General features: G+C 40.4%; 1 protein-coding gene across 9 annotated transcripts in view; it reads left to right on the top strand.

The window, feature by feature from the left end:
* EYA1 (EYA transcriptional coactivator and phosphatase 1) overlaps positions 1-26966 on the top strand; it is a 321910-nt gene that overhangs the window by 202277 nt on the left and 92667 nt on the right. For 6 of the 9 annotated variants that reach the window (XM_030215486.1, XM_030215477.1, XM_030215459.1 and 3 more), the window contains one exon: positions 9179-9268. The exons of the other annotated variants lie outside the window; for them this stretch is intronic. In XM_030215486.1, coding sequence (XP_030071346.1) covers positions 9179-9268 — 90 coding nt within the window. The remainder of the gene's footprint in view (positions 1-9178; positions 9269-26966) is intronic. 9 annotated transcript variants of the gene reach the window in all.

The following is a 26966-nucleotide window of genomic DNA, read 5'->3' as shown; positions in this document are numbered from 1 at the left end:
CTTGTCCAAAACTTTTTTAAACCAGATATGCTAGCCAGCAATGAGTTCCAGAGCTTAATTATTTATTGAGTGAAAAAATATTTCCTCCCCTCCGAAGGGACACCACCTTGTAAGTAGTGGAGGGGCTTCCGTGTTTCAATGACTCAGAGGGCTATGCTGAAGGGTTACCCATATCAGACAGGCCTCTGAGGAGAAACCAGACAAAGAGTGTCCCAAATTAGGGAGAGGGGAAAGATGGTGACCTGAAGCTCGTACACTCAACGGCCCAGCTGTCCTCTGAAGTTCAGTTTTTGTTCACTTGAAATTTCCTCTCTGCATTGCAGTTGCCTTAACAGAGGAAGGGGACAATGGGGGGTCAGCCGCCGATGACCAGCGTTTTGTCCCCTGTGCAGCAAGTGTGGGACCGCTGTGTGACGAGCTGCCCATAGATGATTGGGTTGATGAGTCCTTTGATTAGCGCCGACGAAGGAGCGTCGATGTTCTTGGACCTGGAAACAACTTCATCGCTCAAAAATCATTTAACCACCATGCCCAAAGGAGTGGAGGAGTGAGTCAGGAGTGTATGCTGAAACGAAAGTCGTTTACAGCTGAACCCGTGTCTGCGGTGCTACTCCTAAACCCTTAAGAGTTATCAGCTTGGAGTTTTTGGCTCCCGTGGAGGTTGCATTGAATGTCATCTGGAGGGTGCTCCAGGACCTGACGGTGGTAGAGAATGACTTTGCTTCAGATATAGTCTTGTTAATGAGCTACATGGATAATTTAATCGAATCCTTTGAGAATATACAGCAAATGAAGTTCTACTGAAGTAGGAAACGGTTAAGATTTGAAAATGATAAAAGACCAGAAAAATTTGAACAAAATGAATATTGTTACAGATGATTAATATCGAGATTGTTGTTTTCCCAGAGTTCCGGGTATGACTCCTAATGTTTTTTTTTTCCTCTGAAATGATTCTTCTTAATATATTAATTCAAAAGGAGTGAAGTCTGTGAAACTGGGATTACTTTAATCAGCGGGAATTGGATTGGAGATTCAAGGGTTTGTATTGTTAAACAATTTCTGGTTTTAAAAGGGAAAAAAATGAAATCAGGTGTATTACTTTCACTAATATTGGACAATAAGTATGTTTCCAATGAAATTGATGGACTATGCACCGTTATGGTCTTGAAGAAACCAACCAGATGATCAATGTGGAATAATGATTTAGATAAATAATAACTGGGGATAATCGGGTTAATACCACGTTTTCTTTGTTTGCTGTTGTTTAAATTGATCTCCTTGTCTTGTTTCACTCTCCCTATTTATTTTGTGGTCTAAGAAAGAGAAAGATTGTATAAAATCCATTTATCTTGTTGAGATTGTTTTCTTCTAATATTGTTTTAATGTACAATCATCTCTGTTTTACTGTTTTGCAAGTGATCCTTGTAAAATGAAAAAAATATAAATAAATGATTAAAAATATATATATATATATTTCCTCCTATTCGTTTTAAAATTATTACCATGCAAGTTAATTGAGTGTCTCCTAATCTTTGTACTTTTTGAAACAGTAAAAAATTTATTCATTTTTACCCACTCTATACCACTCAGGATTTTGTTAGACATCAATCATATCCCCCCTCAGCTGTCTCTTTTCCAATCTGAAGAGCCGAAACCTCTTTGCCCTTCTGTGAACCTTTTCTAATTCCACTATATCTTTTTTGAGATACCTCGACCAGAATTGCTTGCAATACTCAAGGTAAGGTTCCACCATGGAGTAATATAGAGGCAATATATTATTCTTGGTCTCATTTACCATCTCTTAACTAATATTTCCTAACATACTGTTTGCTTTTTTTTTTACTACCGCTGCACACTAGGTAGAAGATTTCAGCGTATTATCTATAATGACACCTAGATCTTTTTCTTGGATGCTGACTCCTAAAGTGAACCTTAGCATCAAGTAACTATGATTTAGAATATTCTTCCCAAAGTGCTCCACTTTTCATTTGTCCACATTAAATTTCATCTGCCACTTGAATTACCAGTTTTCCAATTTCCTAAGGTCTTCCTGCAATTTTTCACAGTCCACATGTGTTTAACAACTTTGAATAATTTTGTGTCATCTGCAAATTAAATCACCTCACTTGTCTTTCTGACTTCCAGATCATTTACACATATGTTAAATAGTAGCAGTCACAGTACAGATCCCTGCGGCACTCCACTATTCAACCTCCTCCACTGAGAAAAAGGGTCATTTAACCTTACCTTTTTTCTTTCAATTAGCCAGTTCCTAGTCCATAACAGAACATTGCCTCCTTTTCCATGGCTTTTTAATTATCTCTACTACTACTACTACTACTTAACACTTCTAAAGCACTACTAGGGTTACGCAGCGCTGTACAGTTTAACAAAGGAGGACAGTCCCTGCTCAAAGGAGCTTACAATCTAATGGACAAAATGTGCGGTCAATCAAATTGGGGCAGTCTAAATTTCCTGAATAGAGGTAAAATGGTTAGGTGCCGAAGGCGACATTGAAGAAGTGGGCATCGAGCAAGGATTTGGGCAGGGAGGGGGCTTGGCGTATGGGCTCGGGAAGTTTATTCCAAGCATAGGGAGAGGCGAGGCAGAAAGGGCGGAGCCTGGAGTTGGCGGTGGTGGAGAAAGGTACAGAGAGGAGGGATTTGTCCTGTGAGCGGAGGTTTCAGGTAGGAGCGTAAGGGGAGATAAGGGTAGAGAGGTAATGAGGGGCTGCAGATTGAGTGCATTTGTAGGTTAGTAGGAGAAGCTTGAACTGTATGCGGTACCTGATCGGAAGCCAGTGAAGTGACTTGAGGAGAGGGGTGATATGAGCATTTTTCATGAGGGACTTTCTCATAAGCTTTCTGAATATCTAGATACAGTATATCAACCAGCTCACCTTTATCCGTTTGTTGGTACTGAAATAATTTCAGACAGCCACACTAAACCCACTGATATCAGCACATAGATTTAAATGCCATGGTCAATGATGGGATTAGGGATGGGTATTTGTTTGCAGTGAAATTGGAAATGTCAATGACATATTCCATGTCATTGAACAAGGAGAAAAATACAAAGAATTGCATTTTATCATTTGCTCTTATAGTGCACCCTCTTTCAAAAGAGTGCATACTCAGCTATTTTACTCCTGTGACAAAAAAATGGCCAAACAAAAATGAATAAAACAAACATTCCTGGAAACGACACAGGAAACAGTACAAAAAGAACATTTTCTGGCTGCCCATCCCTAGTTTGAATACAATGCTAATCAGGTTGGTTAAATATCAGGGAGGAAAAGGAGTATTTTTAAAAAAACTTTTATTTGCATTCCATATTTTAAAAATTCGTACACTTCAACCATTCTTCTCTGCCTCCTGGAATGGCTTTAGTTGCGCTGACATATTTTACATATTTATTTTAATGAGACAGTTGTGAGATAGAAGAGCTAGATTGACTAAAGCGCTACCATATTACTGCATGCTAACATGTATGAATATGTATGAATTACCTCAGGTCTTTTTTTATGCAATAGAACCAACTTACTAATAATATGCATTAACAGTGTATTAGTGTGCACTAACGAGGAAACACACTTTAGTAAATCTAGCCCAGACTTAATTATGAAACCATATCCCACAGAGGGATCAATAGCAAAAATGTTGATCATTCAAAAATGGTAACATTGTTACCTAGCCTAATCACTGTGAAAAGGAAGAACTACAGTTATTCTCCCTACTGTATATAATGTTATAAGGGAAGAGTTGTACACTAAATATTGAAATCTTCTCACAATCCACAGCGTTGAAGGTCACAGATACATCTAATAAAATTAGCAAAGCAGAATTAATGGCATCTAAAGCTTAATAAATCGAACCAAAAGAGGGAAGGGGGCTTTCACAGTAGTTGAGAAAACAGTCACAAAGTGGACGGAAAGAGAGGATTTTAAGAACTCCAAAAGTCAAGTACTCTTCAAAATATCAATGTTCAACTCCCCTGCAGAAAATGCCAGTGTAAACCAGGCTCAACATGGGCCATGTTTCGGTAATCAGCCTTCATCATGGGTCCTTACAGTACAATCAATAAAATAATCACAAAGACAAAAGAATAATTAAATACAAAGAAAGTGTAAAGTATGAAAATAATATGAAAATTATGATACTTGACACAATGAACAGATGAAATCAAAAGTGCACATAAATTGTGCACATGAATAATGTATGTGTATTACAATAGATCTAATCTAAAAATAATGTTATTGATGGAGCATGTCCCAAGAGCCTTCAGAGATGGGACACAGTTCTTTATTGGTGAAAATTAATGTTTCAATGAGGACCCAACACGGGCAATGTTTCGGCGCACAGCACCTGCGTCAGGAGTCGACTCTGTTTGATTGCCAAGCTTCTTCCCTATGAAATAGGGAGATTAATCTGTCTGATTAGTAAGTAGTTACTTGATGCGTCAAGATCATAAGGTCCCTTCGTTCCTTGATGAAGCTTGGCAATTGAACAGAGTCAACCCACACAGACCATGTTGGGACCTCAATGGACTATTGATTTTCACCAATAAAGAACTGTGTCCCGTCTCTGAAGGTTCTTGGTGCTTTTTGGACTTTGTTCTGTACTTTGAACCCTCTCTGGACTGTTATAGTGATGAAGAATATGTAATATTTGAACCAACATCTAAAGCTTGATGTAAGTCATTGAAGGGTCCTTTTACTGGTGTTAAATCTTGCAGTTACTTTGCCTTAACACAAGAAACTAATGCTCAGTAAGTGTAAATTTCATGAGGCACCTATTAGTGGGTGTGCCCGGCATTTTTTTGCCGGCTGTGTGTTAAAATGGCTGCAGTTAGCACAGATGCACTTAGCACTTCCTATTTAGAAAAGACTAAGTGGACCTACACTAACTGCAAATTTGTCAGTTCACGTTAGTTGCAGCACACTTACAGGCTTATTTTCGAAAGAGAAGGACGTCTGTCTTTCAACTCAAATCGCAAGATGGGCGTCCTTCTCACAGGGTCACCCAAATCGGCATAATCAAAAACCAATTTTGGGCGTCCTCAACTGCTTTCCGTCGTGAGGACGACCAAAGTTCATGGGGGTGTGTCGGAGGCGTAGCGAAGGCGGGACTGGGGCGTGCCTAACACATGGGCATCCTCGACCCATAATGGAAAAAAGAAGGGCATCCCTGACGAACACTTGGACTACTTTACCTGGTCCTTTTTTTCTTACTACCAAGCCACAAAAAGGTGACCTAAATGACCAGATGTCCACCAGAGGGAATCGGGGATGACCTCCCCTTACTCCCCCAGTAGTCACTAACCCCCTCCCACCCTCAAAAAAAAATTTAAAAATATTTTTCCAGCCTCTATGCCAGCCTCAAATATCATACCCAGCTCCATGACAGCAGTATGCAAGACCCTGGAGCAGTTTTAGTGGGTACAGTGCATTTCAGGCAGGCGGACCCAGGCCCATTCCCCCCCACTACCTGTTACACTTGTGGTGGTAAATGTGAGCCCTTCAAAATACACTGTACCCACATGTAGGTGCCCCCTTTCACTCCTTAGGGCTATAGTAGTGGTGTACAGTTGTGGGGAGTGGATTTTTTTTTTTTTGGGGTGGGGGGTTGGGAGGCTCAGTACCAAAGGTAAGGGAGCTATGCACCTGGGAGCAATTTATGAAGTCCACTACAGTGCCCCCTAGGGTGCCCAGTTGGTGTTCTGGCATGTCAGGGGGACCAGTGCACTACAAATGCTGGCTCCTCCCATGACCAAATGGCTTGGATTTGGTCATTTCTGAGATGGGCGTCCTCGGTTTCCATTATCGCCGAAAACCGGGGACGACCATCTCTAAGGTCGACCATCTCAAAATTTAGGTCGACCATCTCTAAGGTCGACCTAAATGTTGAGATTTGGGAGTCCCCGACCGTATTATCAAAACAAAAGATGGACGCCCATCTTGTTTCAATAATAGCGGACCCCCCCCCCCCTTTCACGGGGCCGTCCTGCGGGGTCACCCTCAGGAAAACCTGGGCACCCCGTTCAATTATGCCCCTCCACGTAAACATCGTGAGTGGCTTATTTTTGTTATCACTATAAGTAAATCTCCAGATAGGTATGTATGCATTTGTTATTGCTCTCATCATTTCTTTTGGTTTAGTTATATGATGAAACTGCTTTCCTCTTTCTTCCATGATGTGGTTATTGGTTGCTTGTAAATAATGATATCCATTTATTTTGTGAAAATTTCAATCAATTTTAAAAAAAATGAAAATGATCCTTATAAGTGTCCGCAAAAAACAGTTTGCAATGTATCTTGAAATTTTTCATAGGAATATCACAGTAGGAGTTATTTGAAATTCTTTGTATGGTGATATTTCATTACTGTGGGTTCCCTTGAAGCTTAATGCATTGACTCCTTAGGGGCCCTTTTAATAAGCCGCATAAGCATCTACGCACACCCAATGCGTGCCAAAATGAAGTTACCACATGCTTACCGCGTAGCTCTTGCGGTAATTTCATTTTTGCCACACGTCCGATGCATGCGGCTGAAAAATATTTTTTATTTTCTGCTGCACGTATCGGACGCATGCCAAGTGGCATTTGGCGCGCATAGATCATTACTGCCTGGTTAATGCGTGCGATTTTACCACTAGGTCAATGGCTGGCAGTAAGGTCTCAGACCTAAAATGAACGCGCAGCAATTTTCATTTTGTCACACATCCATTGTCAGCAAAATGTTTTTAAAAAGGCCTTTTTTACAGGTGCTCTGAAAAATGATTCTGTGCATGCCCAAAACCCGTGCCTACACTACCGCAGACCATTTTTCAGCGCACCTTAGTAAAAGGACCCCTTAGTGTATTATTTATTACAGAGAATCTACTCATGCAAAGATGGGGTACAAAAACATCAATAGATACTTTTTCTGGCAGCATAGGAGCCAACTTTTCAGAATTATTGGGGGTGCTAAGCCTAATGGAAACAATCCTTCCCTGGACAAATTCAAGCAAGTTTCTCAATATTGGGGGTGCTCAAGCAAGTTTTAATTGGAAAGCATATAATACTTTGTTTGAAAAATTGGGCAAAGTCCTTGCAGACTTTGGCCCAAATTGGCAGATGAATCTTTAGGCAAATACAGATATTTCAGAAAATGTATCAGGGAAGTGAAAAAAGTCATACTAGGGGGAGGGGAGAGAAAGAGAAATGGGACTTGATAATACTGCCTTTCTGTGGTTTTTGCAACTACATTCAAAGCGGTTTATATAGTATATACAGGTTCTTATTCGTATTTGGGGCAATGGAGGGTTAACTGACTTGCCCAGGGTCACAAGGAGCTACAATGGGAATCAAACCCAGTTCTTGAGGATCAAGGTCCAGCTGTATTAACCACTATTCTACTCCTCCACTCCACTCATACTGCCAGAAAGTTTAGACAAAAAGACTTAGGGTCCCTACTTTGAATGGAAGATTGGAATAGAGTGTAAGGGTTCATCTGTACTGTCTCCCTGTTACAAAGGAACTACTATTGACCAGTCTCTAGGACAATAGAATTGTAATAATAAATGAATAAATAAACAGTGGCATGAATATCTCAAGGGATCAAAAGAAGGATAAGACAGGACCAACAAAGAATTTTGGGCTCAATATTCAAAGGCACTTATCCGGATAACAGTGGCTGTTATCCAGCTAAAGGCCTTAGCCAGCACTGGCCAAGGAAATTCAACAGCACTATCCAGATAGTGTCACTGAATATCCTTACAGATCATCTCAGTCATCTGGTCAGTTTGGGTACCTTTTTGGCACTTAGTCGTTATTGAAACAGGTCTAGCCAAAAACGTCCTAATTTTTTTTTCCTATCATAAGCTCATCCTAGTCCCACCCAAAACAAGCCTCCAACATGCCCCCTTGAGATTTAGACAAATTGCATAGAGAAATGTCTTAAAAGTGAGTTTCAAAAATAGTGATTTGAATGTTTTTGCAAAAAACTAAACAAAAACAGGTCTAGCCAAAATGTTTTTGCCGTAGACATTTTTACAATGTTCCATTATCATCAAAAAATGTTCAACTCATAAGACCGCCCTAGTCCCATCCAAAACACGCCTCCAACATGCCTCCTTGAGATTTAGATGAATTGCATAGAGAAATGTCTTTAAAATGAAGTTCAAAAATAGCAATTTGGACGTTTTTGCAAAAAAAGACATCCGTCTTCTGCTGTGCCCCAGTTACAAATAAGTACCTGTATATACTATGTAAACCGTTTCGAATATAGATGCAAAAACCACAGAAAGGCAGTGTATCAAGTCCCACTCCCTTTTCCCCTTCCCTTTGTGCCATCTTTTGGACGTTTTTCTGTTTTGAAAATAGGGCTCGTTTTCAAAACAGATCCCGTTGCATAAAATGAACCTGCACTAAATAACACACAGTAACAAGGTTGCACCTTAGTACTTTGGTAAATCTAGGCAGTGGCGTAGCCAAGGGTGGGCCCGGGTGGGCCCAGGCCCATCCACTTTGGGTTCAGGCCCACCCAATAGCAGCACATCTCTAATGTGGCTGGCAGGGATTCCCAAGCCCCACCAGCTGAAAACTCCCAACTGTCCCTCCTGCATACCTTTTAAATAGCAGATCTTTGCCTGCTACAAACAGCGACTGATACATACTGTTCGCACCGGCCCTGCAGCCTTCCCTCTGATGCATTCCTGCTTATGCAGAAACAGGAAGTTGCATCAGAGGGAAGGCTGTGGGGCCAACATGAGCACTGTGTATTAGTTGCTGCTCGTTGCCAGTGAAAATCTGCTATTTAAAAGGTATGCGGGGGAGGAGGATGTTTGAGAGACCATAAGGCATGCAGGCAAGAGAGAGAGAGAGACCAAATTACTTGTGGGACAAGGCGGAGTTCTTCTGCCCACCCATCTTGGGCCCGGGCCCAGGCCCACCCAAAATTGGGTGTCTGGCTACACCCCTGGCCCTATGTACAACCTGGTTACACATTTTGTGCATTTATAAATCTACCACCTACATGGCCTTAGCAAGACATCTTGCCTTCAGCATACAGGGTCCTAAGTAGGACTAGTGACATTTTGTACACAGTGTCTTACAACATTCATTTTTCTAGGTCATTTTTTATCTGCATTGCTGTAAATTATGCAACTTTATGCACTTTATGATTTCTTTTTCCTTGAAGGATCCACCCACTTCTGTTTCACTGGGTCTTCGGATGGAAGAGATGATTTTCAATTTGGCAGACACACATTTGTTCTTCAATGATTTAGAAGTGAGTGCTAATTGTTTTATTTACAGTTAGCAGTTATTTAACATTTTGTTTTCACTTTACATGGCTACAGATTATGTCAAAGGCCGGGATTGTTATAATATACTATAATATTATGATCAGCATGTTTAAGTAGTGCATTTGCATTTGTCCATGTAAAGTACTAGTGGGGATGTTGAAAATCAAATGGAATTTAACTGGGTAGGAAGCCTTCTATCTGGTTAAATCCTGCTGACAGGAGAAATTCCGGATATTCAGTGGCATTTACCCAGAGAGTACTGCTGAATATCCAGATGGTTGGGGCATGGGAACTGTCAGGGCAGACTTGGGCAGCACTGGGACTTACCTGATTAACTGCAATATTCAGTCCTTTAGATACTGGTTTGAATTTTGGCCCAAGACCCGGATAAGTCCCAGCGGCTGGACATATCTAGATATTCAGTGCCACTATCCGGATATGCTCTGGCACGCAATATCTGGGTATAAAAAGCCTGCAGTAGAAGGCATTTAAAAAGATGCCGACCATCATGGGTAAATATTGACTTGTAGGGTTTTAAAATTCTGTTGATATTTCTGTAAGCCCAGTATTCAGACTGCGGGAGTTACCTATCTCCCGCGGTTGGCACTGAGCTTGGATATTCAATGCCCGGCCATATCTGGTCATCGGCAATGAACATCCAGTTTATTTTTGGCCAGTTTGAAGTTAGCTGACCAAGCTGATATTCAGCTCTGGCCAATTAAGTAGTAACTAGCTAAAAATATTCCAGCTACTGACACAGCCATATTTGGTCTCTAAACATAGCCGGGCGGATGCTGAATATTGGTGCTGACCGCCTATCTTGTGCTGAATATTAGCGCTTAGCCAGATAAATACCATTTACCCGGCCAGGTACCATTCCTGGCTGGTTAAATGGTTTTAAATATCGTGGAGGGGGGGGTTAAATTGGCTCTATTTTATCTAAACTCCCATAAAAATAGGTTACAAGTGAGCACATATAGAAAATGTTATTTTACCATAGTATGTAAAAGTATGTAGCAGTAGAAAAGCTTTAGAAGTAGACTAACCATAATCAGCTGTGACCATTGCTTCTTGGAGCAACTGGTCCAAGAACCGACAAGAGGTAGAGCCATTTTAGATCTAGTCCTTAGTGGAATGCAGAGCAGAGTACAATAGGTAACAATGTTGTATTTGCTGGGAAACAGTGATCATAACATGATCAGGTTTGAGCTACTATCTGGAGGAAATGTGCTGTAGCAGCATTTAATTTTTGAAAGAGCAACAATGATAAAATGAGGAAAATTTATTTTATTTATTTATTTATTTATTTATTTATTTATTTATTTATTTATTGCATTTGTATCCCACATTTTCCCACCTATTTGCAGGCTCAATGTGGCTTACAGAGTTTTGTTATGACATAGTCATTACAGGATATCAGATACAATTGGTAGTGTACAAAGATTAAGTACTGGAAGAGGGAAGAAGGTGTTAGGCGGGATAGTATAAAAGGTGGACTTTAATAGCTGGGTGGGTTGGTGAGGTAGTTTTGTAAGGTTATGGGTTCTCTTTGTAGTCTTTGTTGAAGAAATGTGTCTTCAGAGATTTGCGAAATGGTTTAAAGGAAGCTAAAAGGATTGGCTGAAAAGGTTAGAACATTAAATCAGACATGGACATTGTTTAAAAATACCATCTTGGAAGCCCAGACTAGATGCATCCCATGTATTTAGAAAGGTGGAAAAAAGAGAAGATGACAGCCAGCATGGTTAAAAGAGGCTAATAAAACCAAAATAGCATCCTTTAAATAATGGGAAAAGGACATAAATGAAGAAAACAAGAAGCAACTTAGATGCAAAACACTGCTAAAGAAGACTAAGAATATGAAACTTGCCACAGAGGCAGAAACTCACATTAACAACTTTTTCAGGTACATCAGAATCAGAAAGTCTGGAAAGGAATCTGTGGGACTGTTAGATCACGAAGGAGCAAAAGGGATACTCAGGGAGGACAAGGCCATAGCGGAGAGACTGAAAGAATTCTTTGCTTTGATCTTTACTGAAGAAGACGTAAGAGATATACCAGTACCAGGAATAGTTTTCAAGGGTGATGATGTGGAGGAAATGAAAGAAACCTCAGTGAACCTGGAAGAAGTACTGAGCAAAATCAACAAATTAAAAAGCAATAATTCACCTGGATCAGATGGCATGCATCCAAAGGTACTGAAAGAACTCAAACGTGAAATTGCTGAACTGTTATTAGTAATCTGTAAACTGTAATTTAAAATCATCCGTAGTACCTGAAAATTAGAAGATTGCCAATGTAACATCGATTTTTAAAAAGAGTTCCAGGGGAGATCTGGGAAATTACAGACCGGTAAGCCTGATGTCAGTGCCGGGTAAAACAGTGGAAACTATTATAGAGAATAAAATTACAGAACACATAGATAAACATGGTTTAATTGGACAGAGTCAGTATTGTTTCAGCCAAAGAAAGTCTGGCCTCACCAATTTGCTTCACTTCTTTGAAAGTGTGAATAAACGTGTTGATAAATGTGAGCCAGTTGATGTGATGTATCTAGATTTTCAGAAAGCCTTTGACAAAGTTCTTAATGAGAGACTCCTGAGGAAATTAAAGAGTCATGAGATAGGAAGCAATCTACTGTTGTGGATTAGGAATTGGTTATTGGACAGAAAACAGAGGGTAGGGTTACATTCCCATTTCTCTCAATGGAGGAGGGTGAATAGTGGAGTGCAACAGAGATCTGTACAGGAACCATTGCTATTTAACATATTTATAAATGATCTGGATATCAGAATGACAAGTAAGGTGATTAAATTAGCAAATGTCACAAAACCAAGGTTGTTAAAACACATGCAGACTGTGAAAAATTGTAGGAAGACCTTTGGAAATTGGAAGACTGGGCATCCAAATGGCAGATGAAATTTATTGTGGATAAATGCAAAGTGATGCACATTGGAAAGAACAATCCAATTCATAATTACCGGATGCTAGGGTCCACCTTGGGGGTCAGCATCCAAGTATAAGATCTAGGTGTAAAAAATGCACCAAAATCTTCTGCCCAGTGTTCAGCGGCAGTCAAAAAAGCAAACAGAATGCTAGGAATTATTAGGAAAGGGATGATAAATAAGAGTGAGAATAATATAATGCCTCTGTGGATCACGTGATGCCATGCTCAGGAGTGGTAGCTGAAAACTCTGCTCCTGCTACCCTACCACAGAACCCCCCGAAGAAAACAATTTAAACCTTCCACTTTGGGACTTCGAGTGCTTTGATTGCAATGTGAGGGGTCACTGATCTGTTTTATAGTGCTTTTGTCCGCCATGGCATCGAAGGGGCAGCGTAAAGATAAGGAGAAGCTTAGACCGCTTGATGACAAGATGGCAGCCCCAGCGAGCCCGGCTGCCTCCACGATTGGATCGACATGGATGGCAGAGTTGTTGGCGGGTTGTAACTGGGGCCATGGAAATCCTGTTGGATAAATGTTTAAGCCCCATAAACGTTAAACTGGAACAGCTACAAGGCAATATGGGACAGCTCAGTAAAGACTTGGCGACTTACCAGCAGAGACATGGCCTCCTTGAGGACCAGGTGACTAAAATGGAGGATCAACATGCCAGCTTACAGAAACTCGTGGCCACTTATGAGGAGAAGATCGAGGATCTGGAAAACAGATCCAGGCGGAATAATCTCCGCTTTGTGGGTTTGGCAGAATCACTTGAAGACCGGGACTTGAGAGGCTTTTTGGAAACATGGCTGCCACAACAACTAAACCTTCTGGCTTTGCTGGGCGCATTGCAAGTGGAAAGGGCCCACAGGGTGGGCCCCCGGCGCCAGGTAAACATGAGGCCGCGAGTGGTTATATGTCGCTTGCTTAACTTTGCACATAAGGTAACTATTTTACAAGCTCTACGAGGTGGGAAAGAACTGAGTTATGAGAATCAGAAAGTATTATGTTTCCAGGATTTTTCAGCAGCGGTGGCAACTCAAAGAAGGTGCTTCTGATCAGTAAGTTCACAACTATTTGCGCGGAAAATTAGATTTGCACTGCAATACCTTGCTAAGGGATGCAGTAAAAGTTCTGTTGCCCCTAGTATTTTATTACCTTGGAAATGGTGTCTTTTGGCTAAGAATTGTATCTTACAGTCTCGGACTTCAGCAGATCCACCCACATTCTGGCACTGGTGCAGCTTGATCCACTCCTTGGTATCATGGGAGACGAGGGAGGCGAAGGGATCGTATAAGCGTAAATCTAAATTTCTGAAACTTTGGGATCCATATATGGCTTCATTGACCCCCCAGGAGTAGAAGTTTGGTTCTACGTGGCCTATGTTAGTTCATTCTCAAGTTTAGACCTGATATTGAAATGGGACTGTTAGTGATCATTACAGATTATTCTCCATTTTTTGACTTTGCTGAAGGCACCCGCTAAATAGAGTTCCCGTATTGAATAAATGACATTTTTATGTTATACGTTCATACTATTTCTTAACATTGCATACTTTGTTGAGATGTAATAAAAATTGTTTAACCATGGAGCACGGTAATGAGTAGGTAAGGGTAGGCGGGACAGAGCTTAGATACATCACTGTCCTGCAAGCAGATCTGCAATGATACCATGTTTGCTTGCTTGCAATTTTAGGACTTGACAAATAGCTAAGGGGGGGGGGGATGTTAAAAGTTTGATGACGTTTATATTCCTTGCAACTTTCATGTATGCTATGGCATTGGAAGCTTTGTTTAGTCAGTTTTTGGAAATATGTATGTTTATTTGTCATCAATAAAAATGTTAAACTATAATATAATATAATGCCTCTGTATTGCTCCATGGTGCAACCTCACCTTGAGTATTGTGTTCAGTTCTGGTCACCTTATCTCAAAAACAATATAGCGGAATTAGAAACAGTTCAAATAAGATTGACCAATATGTTACAGGGGATCAAACTCATCTAATATGAGGAAAGGCTGAAGAGGTTAGGGTTCTTCAGCTTGGAAAATAGACAACTGAGCAGAGATATGATTAAGGTCTTCAAAATCCTGAGTAGTGTAGAGTGAGTAGAAGTAAATCGATTTCTTTCCTCTTTCAAAAAGTACAAAGACTAGAGGGCACTCAATGAAGTTACATGGAAATACTTTCCAAACAAATAGAAGGAAATATTTTTTTTTCACTCAGCGAATAGTTAAGCAATGGAACTCATTGATGGAGGATGTAGTAACAGTGGTTAATATATTTAGGTTTAAAAAAAGGTTTGGAAAAGTTCATAGCTTGCTTTTGAGACAGAAATGGGGAAGCTTCTGCTTGTCCTGGGATTTGTAGCATGGAATGTTGCTACTATTTGGATTTCTGCCAGGTACATGTGACCTGTATTGGCCTCTGTTGGAAACAGGATACTGGGCTAGATGGACCATTGGTCTCACCCAGTATGGCTATTCTTGTGTTCTTATGTTCATTAAAACCTTATAGCACAGATCATTATCGTTTTATTTTAGAAGCATCCCCATGTGTAAAAGACAGCATTGAAACAACTGGAGAACTCATTCACCTGTGGGGATACTCCTGGGGGGGTGTCCTACATTATAAATGTGCCCTCCTATTTCACATAGGGAATCCACATCTATATTGAAAAAGAAACATTTCAGAATTGTGTTAGATACACTGGAATAAATGCAGGGTTTTAATGTAATTTTTATTTGATTGTAATAAGAGGTTAGGTTGAGATAGATCTGGAATTAGGGAAAATCTTTGTATCCAAGAAAGATTTTATTAGAAAAGTGGGAAAGGGAAGGTTTTGAATGATTTCATTTGTGAACTGCTTCAATTGTTTTCATTAAAATGTAGATAGTATAAATTTGCACCTGCCTCAAGGCACATGTAAGTGCCTGCCATAAGAGGTAGATATAAATATCAAAGTTTGGGCGACACTAAAAACTCCTTGATATCTGCTTTCCCCATTAACCCCTCACCTCTGACATCCAATTCCTCCTAGACCCCCGTGGCATTTGTCCCTCTCTAATGGCATCCCCCGTAACTGTCCCATCCCAACAAGAGAACCCCTCATGAGACTCCCCCCACCCCTGATACAAACTCTTCTATATCCCCCACATGATGGGCAAGCACCCACTACATGATACCCACACTTTGAGGTCTAAAGGTTCCTCCCAAGAGCAAAAGGGCCAAATAGACTCCCCCTGTAGACCCAACACCCTCCACTCCCACTCTTGTCTCCTAGCCCACTCTCTGCACTGTGGTATCCCATGGGTCTAAATGGGAAAGAAGTGATGCCCATTTGCTCCTGAGTAGATGATTCCAGCCCTCAAAATGGTTGCCAAGACCTCTAGTGGTAATACTCTGGTGTTATCATTAGGCATTGGGGAAGGAGCTTTGAGCCTTTGTGGGGTACCACATGGTGAGTTTTTGTTCACCACATGAGGGATCAGGGGGGTGGTCGTATCAGAAGGAGTCCTGCAGGAAAATCATTTGTCTGGGGTGGGGTGGGGGGATTGCTATCAATGCTAATGTTGCAGATGAGGAGGAGGATGTTGCAAGGGACATTTCCCCAAAGGAGCATCAGTTTTACATCTGTCTGTGTGAGGGGATTTACGTTTGTTTTCCTCATGTGCAGCTTTGTGAAATTACTGCTTCCTCTAGACGTGGGGGAACTGGAACATGTAGCCCTGCTTCTATTTTATAATAGGCTCTAAATTTGCAGAGCCTTTTGTAAAGTAGTATGACTTGGACGTGTGAATTCCCCTCTCTATGTTCTTTCTAAAATGCCGCTTCACATGTTGAGCATCAACTTCTCCAAACAGTTACAAAAGGGATAGATATTTCACACTTAAAACCCAGTTTGGGGATGTATCACCTAAGAACCCAAGTAGAATGATTGAATTATTCATATGCAGTCTTTGTGGCTTTTGGGAATGGGTCCTGTATCTAACGTGTTTTTGCTTGATGCCAAGTATACGATTAATTTTATTTATTTATTTAGATTTTGCTCACACCATTTTCAGTAGTAGCTCAAGGTGAGTTACATTCAGGTACACTGGATATTTCTCTGTCCCAGGAGGGCTTACAATCTAAGTTTGTACCTGAGGCAATGGTGGAGGGTTAAGTGACTTGCCCAAGATAACAAGGAGTAGCAGTGGGATTTGAACCAGCCACCTCTGGATTGCAAGACCAGTGCTCTAACCACTAGGCCATTCCTGTTTTGTGCTCTCTGTTCCCACATGATGATTTGATCCACTTTGGTCTCTGTGTAAAATAGAACTCCTTATATGATACGATATTTAAAATAGAAGTGTCCTGAATTTTCTTGGATATGTAGAAAGCTAGACATTTCTTACCACTTAACGAAAGTGATTGGCATCATCGCCCAGCAAATTACATTTCTTACAGCAGCCACTTTCATAATTTCAGAGCAAAATCATGAACACAGCCACATTTTACTCCCATCTGAATATAGACAGCTGTTTATTTTAAATCCAACTGTTAAGCAAGCTTGCGGTAGGACTGCCAACAGGCATTAATCATCGAGTTGCTGTTTAGCTGTATTTTGGAAATGTATGTTATTTCAGACAGGAGAAGGAATCTGAAAGATTGAAACACAACTTTTGCTGATCAAAGTTAATTGGCAGCAATTGGCCTTTAAATATTTCCTGATGTTTCCTTTTTTCAAAATCAAGCAAAATGCACCTTATTTAACAGATGAGCCAAAATCACTTGAAAAATGCCAGTTTGCGACAGACCTTAAATGTGGTTTGCTCAACATCTGTCCTGTATTTTGACTTCTTTTCATCTGCAAAGAAACTGCTCGCAGATGAATTGGCAACTTACAGTGCTATAAAATTATTTAAACGTGCTTTATTTTGTTTTTCATTCTTTAGCAACTGATTTCTTATTCTTTTTCATCTAGCAGGGCACTAGCTTTCTTATATTGAAATTTATTTTCTACTCTTACTGGAAATTCATGCTAAGTCTTCAGTGTTTCGATAGAAACTCTGAGTCTTCGTTAACACTTGTCCCATTTGAAGATGAAACTTTGAGGATAGATTAATTAGAGTGCTTGCACTCAAAAGTTGATTTTGATTTAGAGATAACATAACAATTTATATTAGAAAGCACTATGTTTTATTGATGTGTGGACAATCTTCTTCGTTGTGTTTTCATTTGCCCAAGACAAGCAGATACATTATTCCTGTTAACTGAAATGTTCTTCAAAGGATTGCATTAATGTAAAGTTGTGCTTTATATCTTTATAATCTAAACCTTTGAAATATAGAATGCATTAAGAACATTGATGTGTTTTTCCTTCTAACTTTAATTGGATTATATAGCACTTTTCATGGTACGATAAAGGAACTATCAATTTAGGACTTCTGTATTGATGTTTAATGAAGAACTGAAGGATAATAGGACATAGACTGCAAATAAAGTTATTGCAAAGGTACTGGCTCAGTAGCAATGCTTGCTTTCCAAGCTTTTTTCTCTTTAACTTTCATACCTTCTATTTCCATGCTTTGGTGTTATATTTTTTTTCATAGACACTGACTACATTTGTAGTGCTATGTGTTCCTTCCCACCCTAATGTGTCCCACCATTTCACCATTTGTGGTTTGTTTTTAATAGTTGTTTTCTGGGGGTGTTTAATAGAATATTGTAAACCGCTTTAATACCCTGTGCAACTATGGTATACCAAATTTTACAGGTATGGATACAAAAAATAGCATTTTATCACTGAAGCTTATCATTCTGAGCACAACCTATCCCTACAGACTATGGGCTCCTTTTACTACGGTGCACTAATGGATTTAGCTTGTGCTAATGAATCAGTGTACATTTGTCATGCAGTCCATTTTAACCATATGGACTTCTTAGGATTTAGGGCCAGATGCACTAAACTTAACAAGCCAGCAAAGTGGTTTTTAAACTGGTTCTAGCCATAGCACGCAAGTAGTAAACTGGGACATGCACAAAAGGGTTCTCCGACCCATTTTCCTGTCACAGTAGCAGCTAACGAAAACGGAATGCAAATGAGCTAATTTTTATTATAATGTGAATGCGATGCGATGCACTACCGTTTCCGACCCCATGCACAAAAACAGTCCCTACCTTTACCGTGGAAACTTTAACGTGAGGTATGGACCTGCCGGTTCCTCATTATTGGAGGTAGGAGAAGGGGAGAAACAAGGCAGGGAAGATGGAGCACAAAAAAAAAATAGTATAACAGCTTACACACAGCTTCTTTGCGTGTATGAAAGCCGTGCCACATATGTTTCTTTTTCAAATTACATTTACTGGCAAGAAATTGGGGGGGGAGTACTGAAATGTAAAGCATAAAAGTAACGGTGACTTACCAAAAATGCAAGGAAGTTAAGGGTCCATCAAAGAAACAGCGTCTGTGGGACACGGGCTTGGTTCCACCTCCAGCTGTTCCTGCTGCTTCCTTCTTTTGGCCGGCTGACATCCTAGAACGCCCATCTCCCTGAAGATGGACTCTCATTGGCTGGCTGCTGTCCCAACTCCTCCTCCCTGCAGTGCTTCCCTGATGACATCACTTTAGAGCTGTGAACTGATTGGATCCGAACTTATTGGCTTTTTTTTTATAAATATCTGATCATTGTTTCTTAATGATCGCAAATAATTCCATTCCTCTTTAGATAAATTGTAAATAAAATATTGTTGTTGACTGACATCCATCAGTTCCCTTGTTACCACCTCTTTAAAAATCTTTACTATGGGATTTAGTGGGATAGGTAACACATCTTGTCAACACAGCTTGTCAACAAGGGATGGGGCTAGGGGGAAACGGGGGGGGCCACCAAACTGGTCTGCACAGGGCCCCTCAATTGCTAAGACCGGCCCTACATGACAAGAACTGTTGTAGCGAACTTTTATAATCAGACCTCTTGCTGAATACCTGTGTCTCTTGATGATCCCACACAGAGTTTTTCACATACTTTCATAGACTCCTTTTGTATTCCTTGTAAACTGGATTCCTCAACTTGTTTTTTCTGGTCCTTCCAAGCCGATCAACATCTCAAACAACTTTTCTTCTAATAGGTTAACCTGGGGATCAGTGCTAAGCCCCTATATAGAAGACTCACCCTCCTTTCTTTCAGGACTTTCTCTTAGGGTTCCTGCTATCCCACATATGCCTAAGGGAAACAACTGCTCCTTTGGAAGTACTGAAATATAGTTCTATCTAATTCTTTCATGTCTCTGCCCTGAGAGTTACAAACCGGGGTAACATAGAAACAGAGAAAACGAAGACAGATAAAGACTATTGGGCTCATTTTCGAAAGAGAAGGACATCCATCTTTTGGCATAAAATGGAAGATGGACATTCTTCTCCCAGAGACGTCCAAATCGGTATAATCGAAACCCGATTTTGGATGTCTCCAACTGCAGTCCATTGCAAGGATGTCAAAAGTTCAAGGGGGCATTTCGGAGGCGTAGCCAAGGTGGGACTTGGGCGTGCTTGACACTAGGACTTCTTTGACCCATAATCGAAAAAAAACAAGGACATCCCTACCGAACACTTGGACGTTTTCACCTGGACCAGTTGTTTTTAAGAATGAAGCACAAAAAGGTGCCCAAAATGACCAGATGACCACTGGAGGGAATCGGGGATGACCTCCTGTTACTCCCCCAGTGGTCACTAACCCCCTCCCACCCTCAAAAAACATCTTTAAAAATATGTCGTGCCAGCCTCTATGCCAGCCTCATACTCAGGTCCATGACAGCACATGAAGGTCCCCGGAACAGTTTTAGTGGGTACTGCAGTGCGGACCCAGGCCCATATCCCCCCTACCTGTTACATTTGTGGAAGAAACAGCGAGCTCTCCAAAACCCACGCAAACCCACTGTACCCACATCTAGGTGACCCCCTTCACCCGTAAGGGATATGTTAGTGGTGTACAGTTGTGGGTAGTGGGTTTTGGGGGGCTCTGCACACAAGGTAAGGGAGCTATGTTCCTGGGATCATTTTTTGAAGTCCACTGCAGTGCCCCCTAGGGTGCACAGTTGGTGTCCTCGCATGTTAGGGGGACCAGTGCACTACAAATGCTGGCTCCTCCCACAACCAAATGGCTTGCATTAGAACGTTTTTGACATGGATGTGTTTGGTTTCAAAAATCGCCGAAAGTCAGCAACGTCTATGTCTAGGGATGTCCAAATTTAAGGATTTGGACGTCTCTGATGGTATTTTTGAAACGAAAGATGGACGTCCATCTTTTTTTGAAAATACGGGTTTACCCGCCCCTGGATTTTGCCATTTTGCAAGGACATCCAAATTGCAACTTGGACGTTTCTTTCGAAAATGCCCCTCCACATCACCTTTCCAGCCTGCCCATCCATACCATCTACTATCCCCTCCTTTCCCTTAGAAATCCAATGTACTTTTCCTGAGCTTTTCTGAATTTGGATACAGTTTTTGTCTCCACCACCTCCACTTGGAGGCCATTTCCTTGAACTCATCGCCCTTTCCATGTGAAAAGTATTTCTTCAGTTTACTACTGAGTCTGTTTCCTTTCAGTTTCATCCTATGCCCCCTCTTTTCACAGCTTCCTTTCAACTGAAATAGACTTGCCTCCTGTGCATTTATGCTTAGGAAGTATTTAAATATCTCTTTCATATCTCCCCTCTGTCGTCTTTCTTCCAAAGTATACATAAAAGAAACATCGAAAAATGTAGGCAGATAAAGACTATATGGCCTATTCAGTCTGTCCATTTATGCCATCCACTCTCTCTATAATTCCTGTAGATATCCAATGTACTTGTCCCAAACTCCTTGAATTCAGATACTGTTTTCACTTCCACCGGGAGGCCTTTTCATGAATTCACCGCCCTTTCTGTGAAGAACTATTTCCTCAGGTTATTTCTGAGTCTATACCCTTTCACCTTCATCCTATGCCCCCCCCCCCCCATTCAAGAGCTTCATTTCATTTGAAAGAGACTCACCTCCTATGCATTTATGTTGCATAAGTATTTAAATGTCTCCATCATATCTCCCCTCTCCCGCCTTTCTTCCAAAGTATACATATTGAGATCTTTAAGTCTGTCCCTATACGCTTTATGACTTTAAGACTACTGACCATTTTAGTAGCCATCTGTGACAAAACAGTGGGTTACAAGCCTATAACTTGTATTAATTATTTCTTGAAGTATATTTCTCTAGTTTGGCCAGCAGGTGGTGCATGTTTGTTTAAAGCTGTTACAGAGAAAAGACCTGCAGAGATGTGGCTAGCTATTTTTGAAACTTGTTGTTCTGGGCTCTGATTAGCCCGGGAGCTCAATTTCATCTAGAATGTACTGGCTTTTGCTTCAGTCTTAGCAAGGAAGAAAAGAGAGAAGGATCTCTTTGCTAAGGCTCTGTAAAGTTATACTTGATAACCTGTGAGCAGTTATATGTCCTGATCTTCCCAGGTGTTATTTAGATAGTATACAAATGTTTAGATAGTGTTATACTTGATCCATATTTCAGTTACCTGTTATTGTTTTGAAGATTGTACTTTTTCTGTGTCACTGTTCAAGTTCTGTGACAATAAACATTATTTTTAGTTTATTGCCTCTGCTTGTCTGGACTGATTAAGAATTAGCGCTGATATTAACCCCATAGAGGTTTGGTGAAAATTCTATGACTCTCCTCAGGGTAGTTGAGGCTTCTTGATTAATTGAGTATATATATCCCCTAGCAAAACTCACTGTTTACATAATTCTTATAGCAAAAAAGAATATGTTTGAATTTTCAGAGCACATGATAGGTTTTTGCTCTCCATTGTTTATCTAGACTTCTCCAAGTTGGGCACCATTTATAGAAAAGCGCTTAGCCCCAGGATCCATGCCCAATTTTGGGTGTGAGGATTTACATCAACTCCCTGGTGTTAGTCCCTGCGCCTAAATTAGGTACAGATCCCCTGTATTCTATTACAATGCATGCAGACCCTAGAACCTTCCCTGACCCACCCATGCCCCCTTTTCAGATCCACATGAAAAAAATAACATGTACATCTTTATAGAATAGCAACTATAAAGATGAGCATGTAAATTCCAATTATTGCCAATTAGCACCAATAATTGTTAGTGCCCAATTATCAGTGCCAATTGGCTTGCTAAGCAGTTTAATTGCACTCACAATTTGGGCACATGCTCAAATTTTGCACACGCAAATGGGAACTAATTGTCTATCAACTTGCCATGACCTTGTCTTGTCAAAACACACCCAAACCAAACCCCCCTTTCCCTTTGCATGCATATGGATTTAAGGGATGCATATACCAGCTTTATAAAATGGGGACTTAGATGTTTATGCAACATCAATGTTTAAGTGCCTGTTTATGCATGTCCCAAATGCGAACAAGGGTTGTAAAATGAGGACCATAGTATCAGCTGATAATCATCCATTCATGTAGAGCAGAGGCTAAAAATAAAAAAAATCATGGGTCTGAAATTTAATAGTGCATAAACTGAAGTTTTCAGTAATTTTCTAGTAGGATACTGTTTGGAAGTGTTTTGCTTCAAGATACATTTGGTTTTCATATTTTTATAGCAAGACTTTTAAAATTATATTGATAAAAATGGATCTATGATGAATAGATGGTACTAATACTGGTTATATAACCCTTTTACTGACCATATGATCTGATGCATATTTATATGAAATTGGTTGTGGAGGGGATTATATTTGGGTATCGTATAAAGGCAACACATTTATTTATTTAAAAAAAACTTAGACCTCACCGGAAACCAAGCAGCTTAAAATAAAGCATAGAAAATAATATCAAAACAAAAGACAAAACTATCTCACAAAATTATCTCTTACTAACCCCACCCAGCGATTTATACAATTTATAGCATACTCATTGAAGCCTGAGGATTACATATCAAAAGAAAACCTGCACAATCTGATTATCCAAGCCTAGAGGTTACATATCAGAGAATGCCTGTACAAAAAGATAAATCAATTTGAAAGGACCTAACAGCACTGATGTGGGGATTTACTTCAAACTGTACTTTAATTATGTTCCAGACATCCAAAATTCTGTGTGTTCCACAGTCCAAACTCACATATTCTTCATATTTTCAATTCACTTAATAATTTTTTTTTAACGGGGATCATCAGAATAATCAACAGCATTTCCCATGTGGGCACAGCGTCCCATACAATTATGGCGCTGTGTACATCTTCATAGATCTACCCGTTTTTTTTTTCAAATTATTTGTTTTGCAGTCTTCAACACTCATATTCCAAAAAGCATATAACTTATAGCTTTTAAAATGCGGATAGTAGTACTTAACTTTGGCAGCAATTATACAACCGAGCCAAACCTCTGCCGACGTGGCCAGGTTTCATAATTCTTCATCAGGGTAGAGGTTCGCTGTGAAAGAAAATAAGGTTAGTAAATTGTTGCTGTCTTCTCAAAAAAAAAACACAACTCTTTCTATTTTCTGTAAGGACTGTGACTCTACCAACTCATAATCTGCTCTTGCAAATGCAAAAAAATGGCCGTGGTGTCTGAGGCAGAATTCATCTGTTAAATAGCTCCCAGCTGATCGAAATGCTCACTTCTGATAGGGCCATAAATCTCAGGCTACCATCAATCAAATCAACGACCACCAGTCAATTTCTGAGTTCAATCCCCCCAGAAACAAAGTCTGTAATTTAAAAATCCACCTTTGTTCTTTGTAATTTAATAAACGTCCGGCATGTACAAAAGATAAGCATTCAATACTTTCTTAAATTGTTGTAATAAAGTACAAAATTGTACATATTCCACAGTAGTGGTCCAGCATAATGTGTTTTAGTCAAATCTGGTACACCTACCTTCCTTTTCATATCCGACCTCAATTGCCGTGGTGAGTTATAAAACAGAATTATCTGTTTCATGTACCAAGGCACTGCTGAAAATAAACATTGGTATACTTTAATCAAAACCTTGTATTGTATCCAAAACACCTCAGGTAACCAATGTGTCTTGATAAGTAGGATCCTGGACCCAGCTCTAATAGCACACAAATGTCAATACATAAATTTATACCTACTCCAAAGAATGTGTAAATCTCTGTATATACTCTACGCATGTACACACATTTTATAAAATATCCATGTGCATTGTAATCTCCTGCCCCTTCTTCATCTAAATTACACTCCTGGGAATCGTTATATGTGGAGCATATTTTTTTAAAAGGCACACACTTTCTAATCATGGGAACAGCAGTGCAGTATCAATAGGTGAGGACAGGGAGAGATACTAATTAGAGGCCACCCAAATTTCTGTTTTGGTACTGAAACGGGCCCAGAATCTGCATTCTGCCTTGTTTTGGTTTTGTCCGAAAATGCCAGTGCATTTTCAGCTGCAGCAAACCTTTTTGTTCTATGTCCCATGGCACTCCTCCTCCTCCCCCACCCCCGAACCAAAGAAGCTCCAACTTCCTCCCTTCTTCCCTCCTTTCCCTCACACATGAACATAATAAGCCCCCTCCTGGATCCATCCATAGGCCAATGATGACAATGACCCCCTTTCCCCGGACCTACCTTACCTCCCTGGTGATCTAGTGGCTAGTCTGAGCAGAAGCAATCCCCAGTCACTCTGGCCCATCCCTTTTTCTGGCTCCAGTCTCAGAATAATTGCTGTGACCTTCACCATTAATCTTGTAAGTCTGTTGCTGGAAATCGCAGCAGCCATTTTGCCTGCAGACATGGCTGGAGGGAAGGAGACTGGTAGGGATTGATTGCAGAGAGAGGTAGAAAAAAAAGATGGAGACTGTGAGGCATGGCAGGGAAAGGCAGGAAGGGAGAACAAAGAGAAAGACTGGTAAGAACTAGTAGAAGGGGCAGGAAGAGAGTGAAAGAGAGATATTAAGAGCGATGGAGTCAGGAATAGAAAGGGAGTTAACGAGGGCCAGTGGGGACAGGCTTGACATTGAGGGGAGAGAGACATAAGAGTGATGAGGTAGGGGTCCCTGTACATTCTGGAGGTTAATAAGGATCCACATGTCCAAAATGGTTAGGAACCTCTAGACCAAGGCATCCGAACCCAGGACTAAATTAAATTGCAAATGCAGTTATTTTTGTCATAATACTTTGTTTATAGAAATATACATTTTCTTTTTAACATTTTTGTTGCAAAAGTAGAAAGGAGATTTCATTATGATCTTCTTGAATAGGTGAAGAGTTTGTCTTAATTTTTACTGGCCAAGATCTGTCAAATGATCAAGCGTTGCCTTTATGCAGCCTTTCCCAAGCAAACTCACTTCAGTGCTGTTATTTGTGTTCTCAATATTATAGGAGGCTTGTTTAGAAAGTGAAGGACTATCCAGCAGTAGCATGGTTGCTGCCTCTGTTTTGAAACAGGTGCATTTCAATGGCTTTCACTTGGTCACTCCCATGAGAAGTATGTTAGCATTGTGCTTCTCTTATGGCCTTTCATACAGATCTATGAAGCAAGACTTTCTTAAGAGATGCACAATGAATACATTTTCCCATTGTTGCTTAGAAACTCATGTGTATGCTTTTTCGTTTTGGAAGGGAGAAAAGATGTTCTTATTTCCCAAGAGAAAAAACCCAGATTAAAATCAAAATATTAACGAGGAAGTAGAAAGTTTTAACAATTTGCATTACAATTGTTCATTTTATATTTATGTTGTGAACCACTTTGACATAGTAAATGTAGGCAGAATATCAAGTTTCATACGCTAAACTAATTTATTTTCAGTTTAAACATAGTAAACATAGTAAATGATGGCAGATAAAGACCTGTACGGTCCATCCAGTCTGCCCAACAAGATAAACTCATTTTACATGGTATGTGATACTTTATATGTATACCCGAGTTTGATTTGTCCTTGCCTTTCTCAGGGCACAGACCGTAGAAGTCTGCCCATATTGTTCTTGTACTAAGCTCTGAAGCTAACATTGAAGCCCCTTAAAATTTACACTCCAGCCCATCCCTATCTATTCAGTCATGATCAGGGCGTAGACCGTAGTCTGCCCAGCTCCCGTTTTGTTTCCAATGACTGGCGTCGCCACCCAATCTCCACTAAGATTCCATGGAACCATTCCTTCTAAACAGGATTCCTTTGTGTTTATCCCATGCATGTTTGAATTCCATTACCGTTTTCATCTCCACCACCTCCCACATGACGGCATTCCACATATCCACCACCCTCTCCTTGAAAAAATACTTCCTGACATTAGTCCTGAGTCTGCCCCCCTTCAACCTCAATTCCGGATTAATACCTTTCAAATATTTAAACGTCTGTATCATATCACCCCTGTTTCTCCTTTCCTCCAAGGTATACATGTTCAGGTCAGCAAGTCTCTCCTCATATGGTTTGCAACGCAAATCCCATACCATTTTTGTAGCTTTTCTTTGCACCATTTCCAGTCTTTTTTACATCTTTAGCAAGATAAGGCCTCCAAAACTGAACACAATACTCCAAGTGGGGCCTCATCAATGACTTGTAGAGGGGCATCAACACCTCCTTTCTTCTGCTGGTTGTGCCCCTCCTTACGCAGCCTAGCATCCTTCTGGCCAAGGCCGTCGCCTTGTCGCATTGTTTCTTCACCTTCAGATCCTCCGACACCAACACCCCAAGGTCTGTCTCTTGAGTCCAGCTTACTAATCTCTCCCCTCCTATTCGGTATCTCTCTTTATATTCTACTGTAATTGTACAGCAGTTTTATA

This window comes from Microcaecilia unicolor, chromosome 1 (genome assembly GCF_901765095.1).
Source record: "Microcaecilia unicolor chromosome 1, aMicUni1.1, whole genome shotgun sequence".
Classification (NCBI taxonomy): domain Eukaryota; kingdom Metazoa; phylum Chordata; class Amphibia; order Gymnophiona; family Siphonopidae; genus Microcaecilia; species Microcaecilia unicolor.
The sequence above is the reverse complement of the archived record's forward strand: the minus strand, read 5'-3'. Positions and strand labels throughout refer to the sequence as shown.